The 10,001-nt window shown below is 36.8% G+C and overlaps 1 protein-coding gene across 1 annotated transcript in view; it reads right to left on the bottom strand.

Annotated features, from left to right (window-relative positions):
* Positions 1 to 6: 6 nt before the first annotated feature.
* Positions 7 to 10,001, bottom strand: part of LOC148311487 (ATP-binding cassette subfamily C member 4-like) — a gene marked incomplete at its 3' end in the record, with an annotated part of 31,105 nt that continues 21,110 nt past the window's right edge. Inside the window, exons 10-14 of the mRNA XM_088256618.1 lie at positions 6,419 to 6,556; positions 6,171 to 6,338; positions 3,754 to 3,915; positions 1,298 to 1,506; positions 7 to 383 (exon numbers count right to left, since the gene is read on the bottom strand). Coding sequence (XP_088112744.1) covers positions 7 to 383; positions 1,298 to 1,506; positions 3,754 to 3,915; positions 6,171 to 6,338; positions 6,419 to 6,556 — 1,054 coding nt within the window. The remainder of the gene's footprint in view (positions 384 to 1,297; positions 1,507 to 3,753; positions 3,916 to 6,170; positions 6,339 to 6,418; positions 6,557 to 10,001) is intronic.

Here is a 10,001-nt window from a genome sequence, read left to right as displayed (position 1 = left end):
TCATGACCCCCCTCAAAATCTGGTGGAACATTTGGTCGTGGAGGTTCTTGGAGGCGTTCATGCACACCTTGAAGAACAACATGCTCCGGGACAGGGTCAGGCAGACGCAGCTCAGGATGATGCCCGTGTAGATGTACAGGTACTCGGCCGTGCTGAAGAGGCCTATCTTGTCGTGGATGCTGAACTCCGAGCCGACGCGGGCCCGGCTCACGTTGGCTCCCAGCGTGGAGTAGAAGGTGGAGTTGGACACATCTGCCTCGAGCTGATCGTACTCCGGAAATGAGTGGTTTCCGTTGAAGCTCTGCACCAAATGCTCCATGACTGGAAAGTCTGACTGACTCCTTTGATTGAACTCAGCTTCCACTATGTTTTGTTGATTTGTCCTGTGAGAATCAAAATCATTTATGATTTCATTATTACTTTTACTCAAAACTGGGATAATCACTCTACGCCACCACATTCCATAGACCAGAATCCCTAAAATACACACCGAGTCCTGCCAAAATTCATTTTTAAATCGAGCCTGCGATATCGCTCACTCCTTTCAAGAACGTCATAAATCAAAAAATTTGATTTTGCAGGAGAACGTTTTTAATGTTTAAAAATATAATACAATATATTAAAAATAAATATCAAGCAACTTAGTGAACTTTTTACTGTGCAACAGATCTTATTAGGTAAAACCTGAAGGTTTTTTCTCTATTTGAAAAATATTTAGTATATTCAAAAAAATTATTAAACAATACCTTTTCTTCGAAATGCAAAAACAACACTTTCTGCCCTGTAGCGGATAAATATTAAGTTTAAAATATACCTCTTTTGCTGGGATATAGTACATTTTCTGGGCATTCCGAAAACATGCACAATTGAAAATTGACAAATTTTGATTTATGACGTTCTTGAAAGTAGGATGAGCAATGTAATGCTTAATGAAATGGACACCAGTAATGTTTCTTTTAATACGTTTAAGAGAAATATTGGTATATTAATATATGGACCATAAAAGCAGCAGAAATGTGATGTTGGAGGCGCATGCTCCGAATTCCATGGACAGCTAGACGCACCAATGAGTCCATTCGCCAGGAACTACCTGCAGACAAGCCTCTAAAATAGACCCTTGTGGGTTACTCTTTTAAAAACATAATTTTAGAAAAGATGCCTTTTGATATAGGATGGTTAGAGTAGCTAGAGTCTGCCTGGTGTTCCTGCTCATAAGTTACTATCTTCCCCGTTCCTGACACTCTATGCATGGTCGTGAATAATACATTCTAGTAAGTTTAATATGTAAATTATGTACCAATATGTCACCCAGAAGTCGGACATGGTTGCGGAGAGCTGTCCTAATATCATGACAATTATCATCGTCATGACGAACCAGGGTGCTCCTCCGTTCTTCCAGTACTTCCAATAGGTGGACCTCTTCATCCCTCCGGTCAACTGCTCCTCCGCGGCCAGTTCTTCTTCTTCGTCATCATCGTTCAATCCCAGCTCCGATCCCATGGACGACTGAAATAATGAAGAATATGGTAGTTTGGGTATTTACAGGGCTTATGACAAGCCATATGGGCTTGTAATAGACTGGTTGAGTGATTACTATGACCTTATGGCTTATCGCTCACTCCTTTCAACAACGTCATACATCAAAAAACTTGATTTTTCAGGAGAACGTTTTTAAAGTTTAAAAATATAAAACAATGTGTTAAAAATAAATGTCAAGCCACTTACTGAACTTTTTACTGTGCAACAGATCTTTTTAGGTAAAACCTGAAGGTTTTTTCTCTATTTGAAAAATAAGTAGTATATTTAAAAAAATAATTAAACAATACCTTTTCTTCAAAATGCAAAAACAACACTTTCTGCCCTGTAGCGGGTAAATATTAAGTTTAAAATATGCCTCTTTTGTTAGGATATAGTACATTTTCTGGGCATTCCAAAAACATGCACAACTGAAAATCGTCTATTTTTTATTTATAACATTCTTGAAAGGAGTGAGCGATTTATGAAGAAAAATATGGTAATTTGGGTATATTACAAGGCTATGACAAGCCATATTACAAGGCTTATGACAAGCCATATGGGTTTGTAATAGACTGGTTGAGTGATTACTATGACCTTATGCTTATTTCATAAGCTGGTTAAGTGCTCACTATGACCTTACGACTTATATCAAGGGTGGCTAACCCGCGGCCCGCCAGATATCAAGGGTGGCCAACCCGCGGCCCGCCCGGTGTTTACTTGCGGAGCAAATCACACATTTTTCCTTTTTTGTACAGAAAACCACCAAAATAACATTCCATCGTGTGTAGTTCTTATAATATCCCATATATGGGAGTATTTCACTATCCTGGCAATTTCAAAACCCATAATGGCGTCAAGTAGTAACGACGTTGGACTAAAGAAGAGAAGAGTAACAGAAGAACTGAGAAGTTTTCAAGACAGATGGACTATAACTATAAATGCAATGATTCTGTTTCTATCTTGAAAAAGTATAACATTAAACGGCATTACGAGGCTAAACATGCAAATAAGTTTGAAAAGTACCAAATAAATATATACATATACGGCCCGGTAGGCAATCTCATTTCTAAAATCTGGCCCAGCTACTGAAAATGTTGGCCACCCATTGACTTATATCATAGGCTGGTTAAGTCGTCACTATGACCTTATGGCTTATGTCGTTGGCTGGTTAAGGGAATCATTTTACACACATGTAACATTGACCATTCTACCCATGATTCGTTAAAGGAATTCGTTAATTCCATTAAAGGAATTGGTGAAGGTATTTAACCTTACTAACTTGTAGAGCTGGATCCGGCACCGCTCCGCGTCTGGCGACGCATCATTCCTCGACTCTCGGCGGAGGAACTGATAGAGCGGACGTTGTATTTGTCACTTCTAAATGATGATGTTGGATCAAAAGTGTTGCATCGTAAGGGTGTTATCTTTGTGTAAAGTACTGCGTTGTGTTATTGTTGTCTTTCAGTGTCATGGTTAGGACTTTGTGCCAGGTTGTGAGGTAGGGTTGTTCTTTATAATTTTTTTTTTATGTCCATCATTTGTTAGGATTGTGATAGGCATGTATCAAGAAAAAATATATATGTGTATGTGTGTATATACGTATATATACATATATGTGTAGTTACTTGTGAAAGGGATCCGAAATAGTGTCGATGAATAATGGTTGAGTGGAAATGCGATGACTGACCATTTTCTGAAAATGTCTTTGCACTGTTCCGTGTCTGTCTGCTGTGTTGGTCGGGGTTGTGGGCGTCTGTGTACCGGCCAACGTCGAGTCGTAATCGGATCTAGCTGACTAATTGAACTAAACACTAATCCCTTTCACTGCCTACACTGGGGAACTTATATACTTATGGACTTACAGCCTTGTATTATTTAGACAGGTATATTGAAAGCTTTTAAATGTAAATTCATAGTAAAATCGGGATACAATTTTATGTTGTTTCACATTTTCAATAAATTTCGCAACTTAGTTAAAAAAAAATTGCTTAGCAAGAGCAGATCTGTCAGGAAGCCTAGATGCTTCTGTATCAGATCTGGGCATGCGGTGGGACAGCTTTCAATACCCATGATTCGACCTTACTGGAGAAACCCTGTTTTGTGAACAATGATTTGGATACACCCAAAAATGGGCCATTGACCAATTTGCTGACTCCACACAAAAGTAAAAAGCACCAAAGTTATGCTTGTACACCACTGTTTTCTTGAAGCAGTTATCATCAAATTCATACTGACCGTGGTTGAGACCTGACTGGCCTTCCTTCTGATCTTGGCGGACGGCTTGAGCTCATCATGATCGTGCTCCTTGCTGGTCTCCTGCATAGCAGCCAAGAGACTCGCGAAGTCTTGCCCCGAAGATGCCAACTCATCGTATGTGCCCATGTTCTCTACGGATCCCTGGAGGTTGCGACATAATATCAAAACAGTTCAGAGAACAATCATTAGTCATTTAAAAAAGAAAAAAAACCAATCCAACAAATTTATCATTTTCAATATTCCAAATCCCAAAAGGAGAAACCATTTTCAAAAAAATAACGACTGTCCAACTATTTTTAAGAGTGAAAACGCAACCAGCACCTACCCTACCTTACTGAGAAGTACCTAGCTTACATCACTACCTACCTACTGCCTGCCCTAATTAATTCTCTATGCACGCCACTGTTTGTGAGAGTTCCAAACAAAGATGTTTTTATAAGACAGACAGTTATAGATACTATAAAAAAAGAAATCCCAAGTACTTTGGTCATTTTATAAGTGGAAAGAAATACCACATATGTTTTATATTACAAAGCGAATCGAAAGTAAACTGTGCAAAGGAAGAAGGCTTATATCCTGGCTTGGCAACTTGTGAGAGTGGTTCCAATGCAGCACTGAGTCACTGTTTAGAGCAGCTGCAGAGTGGCCATGATGATTGCCAACCTTGTGGTAAAACAGGAAGGCATAAAGAAGTGATCATGATTAGTTTTCATGGAGAGTTTTATTTTCGGGTTAGGATAGTTGGTAGGACTGGCGCTGGAAAATCTTCTTATTGCCGCTCTATTTCGGTGACAATGTGGAAACTAACGACTTATCCAAATAGGTTAGTAAACATCTTCTCCTTTCAGTGCCTCTTCAATAGGACTAACTAACTACCCATCATGCCGCTGTCTGCAGGGTTAGGCGGGAAGAATAGAACGCCACACCACTCTGACTTTGCAAACAATCCTCGCCTCTCCCATGTTCATGCATCTCCTCATACATTCCTGTTGATTATTCCCACTTCTGACCTGACCACGCCCAAGTTGAAATACTTCTACATTCAATCCCAAAATGACATGAAGCCGTTCATATAATACGGGAATATTATTAGACAATGTGGAAACAAAGGACTTATCCAAACAGGTTAGTATAATATCTTCTGTTTCCAGAGCTTCTACAATAGGACTAACTAAGCTTCTAAGTCTAAATACACCCAATATTCACAGGCACTTCTAAATAAATACTTACTTCAGTCTTCTTCTTGTGTCCAGTATTGAACAAAGCCCTCCCTCTTGGACTTACACAGTTCTCTGTTGGACGCGACTCTCTTCCAGTGCAGGCCCGCTACTTTCCTAATGTCATCGGGCCATCTTGTCTGGGGCCTACCCACGCTTCTAGGCCTCCAGTCAAGCACCGTCTTCGTCCATCTATCCTCAGACATAAGTGCCACATGACCTGCCCAGTTCCACTTTAGTTCCGCGATTCTTTGAGCCACATATGTTACCTTGGTCTTTTCCCTTGTCCAAACATTAGTTTTTCGATGCCTGAGGGATATGTTTTTTGTATGCATCCTTTCTTTCTTTAGCATTATTCAAAATATATGAGTAATGACACCTCAACAGGTGTTTTAAGTGATTGCTTTACACACATGTAACATTCATCAATTCTACCCATTATTGACAACCACACTACTCAAATTCTTGAATGTTATATATATATGAACCAATTAAAAAAACATTGTTCTTGAATCACAAGAACTAGTGAAGTTACTACACACTTACACACTACTCAAATTCTTGAATGTTCTATATATATATATATATATATATATATATATATATATATATATATATATATATATATATATATATATATATATATATATATATATATATATATATATATATATATATATATATATATATATATATATATATATATATATATATATATATATATATATATATATATATATATATATATATATATATATATATATATATATATATATATATATATATATATATATATATATATATATATATATATATATATTATATATATATATATATATATATATATATATATATATATATATATATATATATTTATATATATATATATATATATATATATATATATATATATATATATATATATATATATATATATATATATATATATATATATGAACCAATTCAGAAACATTGTTCTTGAATCACTAGAACTAGTGAAGTTCTAGTGATTCAAGAATAATGTTTCTAAATTGGTTCATATATATAGAACTTCCAAGAATTTGAGTAGTGTGGTTGTCAATAATCGACATGTGTTGTTATCACCTGATAACTTTAATGCATTTAAAAGAATTTCACTAAGTTGAAAATCAAGAGTACAACACTTATCAATGAACTCACATTCTTCATGATGACTATGAGGTCGGCGGCCTTGAGGTGGTGCAGCTGGTGCGTGACCAGCACGACGGTGCGGCCGCGCAGGTGGCGCCCCACGCACTCCGCCACCAGGTGGCGCCCCACGCGCGCGTCCACGGCCGACAGCGGGTCGTCCAGCAGGTACACCTGCGCCTGCAAGCAGCGCACTGTCAGTACCGCCCCCTGCCCGCCCCCCCCGCTCCCCCCCGCCCGCATGTCTGCGTGCCACCCACCTGCCTGTACACGGCCCGCGCCAGGCTGATGCGCGCCCGCTGCCCCCCGGACAGGGACACGCCCCGCTCCCCCACCAGCGTCTGGTCTCCGCGCGGGAACTGCTGGAAGTCCTTCTCCAGGGCGCACACTCTCACCACCTGTCGAGGAATTACCGAGATTAATGTCCATAACAAACATGCCTCACATTCCAAAGATCCCAGTTACATCAAATAACATATTTCGAAGATTTACCAATATTAAAATATAAAGCTGGGGACTGACCAGAGCATTTCTATAACTATACACATCACAGATATAGACCTTTCGTAACAGTGTTAACTTTTAACCTTTCCTTTACGGTGTTAAAATAAAAACGCGCATCCCGGTATTGGGAAGTTAACACACAATAAAAAATTAGCGATTATAAATTGGAAAAATACGGACATTCATAGCTAATCCCCTGAATTAATTATAAATGAAGTCAAAATTTTTAATTATTTAGATTTATTTGCTGAAAATATTCAAAAACCATCTTGCAACACTCACGAAACAAGTATAGGTCCACTCTTTTCAGAAGCCCAAGAGCCACTGCCGCTAGCCCGCTAGCTGCTAGCCGGAGAATATTGAGCTTTGAGCTCTTCATGCTTGCACAGTACAAGTATGCAAGAGTGAGATGCGAATATAGTGTCGCGCTTCCAGCACACTCTTCACGCGCTGTTTATATGCGAATTTGCTTCCGATATTCACAAAATACCTCCGATGTACCCGATAAGTTCTGATTATTATTAATTTTTTTTTTTAAATCAACCGTAAATATGTTATGGAGGAATACCTAAAATTATAGTCTTGTATTTATTATATTTATAGAGATATTGATGGTTATTAGAAGCAATGTGTACTATGTACACAACACCGGGAAGAGAGGGTTAAAAGCATACATTTTATACAGATATGACCTACATGATATAATCATTGTATGACAGAATTAAAAACGACGATATAATAAAGGAATGTAAGGCTGAACGAAGAATAATTGAAAAGATTAGGAAGAGTTCTTTGCGGCGAATGGATAACGAGAGAATGACTAAGAAAATATATGTGGCGAATGTGAGAAGGAAAACAGATCGTGGACGACCGAAAAAGACTTGACACTATCAGATCAATCAGAACCTAAAATCTGGCGGTGTCAAAAGTCTGCGTAATCGGAGGGCATGTATGACTAGATGTATGGATGTGAAGGAGGCGAGGAGTGTATGTCAGGACAGAAGAGTGTGGCGTTCCATCCTCTCTGCCTACCCCTGCAGAGAAACGGCGTGATGGTAGTAGTGGTAGTAGTAGTGATAATAATATTGTAATTTAAGTTATACAATATAACCTGAAAATATATAGTTATACAATATAACTTTATGTTATGCAATATAACCTGAAAACGTTACTTAATCTTATCATTTAAAGTCTAAAGTAATCATAAACAGATTTTCATAACTTGTGCATACAAACACAAGTTTGCATAAGATAATCAAAGAGCTATTCACGCAGTAGGTACACATACAGAAGTCAAGACTTACCTAGGATTAAATCATAAATAATATCAACTTTGCGATTCATGCTTGAATTTTGCCTTGTAATTTTCCTTTTTATAACATAAAAAAATATATTTTTTGACATCTCATCAAAGATGAAGAAGAATATGGAAGTCTGGGTATTTACGGGGCTTACGACCGTCATAGGCTGGTTTAAGTGATCACTTTACACACGTGTAACATTCACCAATTCTACCCATTATTGACAACCACACTACTCAAATTCTTGGAAGTTCTATATATATTAACCAATTTAGATATATATATTTGAACAAGTATTTGGACACACTCAAAATGTTGTAAATAAATTATCTGGTCAAATTATAAGCTTAATGATAAAAATGAAAATGGTATTTTCTGGCGTTTCTCATGTGTGTGATTATAATCCAGGATTCGGACCTCACATGCTAATATAAGAGTTTCTGCTTAATAAAAAGCTTCTTTACATCTCACCAATAGATGTCTCTAGTGAAGTTCTAGTGATTCATGAACAAGGTTTCTAAATTGGTTCATATATATAGAACTTCCAAGAATTTGAGTAGTGTGGTTGTCAATAATGGGTAGAATTGGTGTATGTTACACGTGTGTAAAGTGATCACTTAAACCAGCCTATGACGGTCGTAAGCCCCGTAAATGCCCAGACTTCCATATTCTTCTTCATCTTTGATGAGATGTCAAAAAATAATATGAAAATAACTCCTATAATGTTTAATGGAGATAATCCAGATTTTGTGAACAAGTATTTGGACACACTCAAAATGTTGTAAATAAAAAATAATGTTTTATAAAAATCACTTTATGTGGGTGTAGTAATTTTGTAACAGTTATTTATTTATTTATTGAACGGCTAATGCCTTTAACGTAATACATATCGCTCACTCCATTCAAGAACGTCATAAATCAAAAATCGTCAATTTTCAGCTGTGTATGTTTTCGGAATGCCCAGAAAATGTACTATATCCCAGCAAAAGAAGTATATTTTTAACTTAATGTTTACCCGCTACAGGGCAGAAAGTGATGTTTTTGCATTTTGAAGAAAAAGTATTGTTTAATTATTTTTTGAAATATACTAAATATTTTTCAAATGGAGAAAAAACATTTAGGTTTTACCTAAAAAGATCTGTTGCACAGTAAAAAGTTCAATAAGTGGCTTGATATTTATTTTCTATATATTTTATTATATTCTTAAACTTTAAAAACGATCTCCTGAAAAATCAAGTTTTTTGATTTATGACGTTCTTGAAAGGAGTGAGCGATATATATACAGTATCTAATATAAAAAATACAGTAATGAATACACTAATAGAGAAACAAAAAGTCTTAAACATAAAATAATAATAAAATAACAAATAGTAAGCACTGGTCAATACACGTCTCCTTCACACACTATCAGCGAGCAGCGAGAGAGAGTGGAACACAACATTTAAATTTATCCATTATAACATGGAGAAGAAATGCTGAGAAAGTACAGACTTCAAGGTGGATAACAATATATTAAATAAATCTATACTATCAAAGGCATTAGTTAACATGTGAAGCTGCGGAATCGGAGAGAACATGGCATAGTTTTCATTATGTAAAAATACTGCGAATATAGATTTTTGTCCTAGTACCTCTTATAGGCAGGACATATAGAGAAACAGGAGATCTTAGGAGAGCAAAAGAGGTGTCAGAAGACCCCAAAAGAGATGGTCTGACGACATAATCGCTGTGGGGGGTTGAAACTGGCTGCAAGCAGCAACCAACCAACCAAATGGAAAGAGTGGGAAGAGGCCTATATCTAGCAGTGGAGGTCAGAGGACTCATAAAGAATATCTTGCTATATGTCCTTGCAAAAATTATCTTTATTTTGTAATGGTTTTTATTTAAGTTTAAATATATCTTGTTTTGAATGTTGAAAGCATTAACTTTGTGGATCATATTAATATATTATTTCGAGAAATAAAAATACTTTGTGTTTTGATCCACTCACATTTTTATTAACCAACTAGTTTCGGCAACAACCTGTTGCCCTCTTCAG

Source organism: Brachycentrus maculatus, unplaced genomic scaffold (genome assembly GCF_059751285.1).
Source record: "Brachycentrus maculatus isolate JH-2025_06_01 unplaced genomic scaffold, ASM5975128v1 h1tg000064l, whole genome shotgun sequence".
Classification (NCBI taxonomy): domain Eukaryota; kingdom Metazoa; phylum Arthropoda; class Insecta; order Trichoptera; family Brachycentridae; genus Brachycentrus; species Brachycentrus maculatus.
The sequence above is the reverse complement of the archived record's forward strand: the minus strand, read 5'-3'. Positions and strand labels throughout refer to the sequence as shown.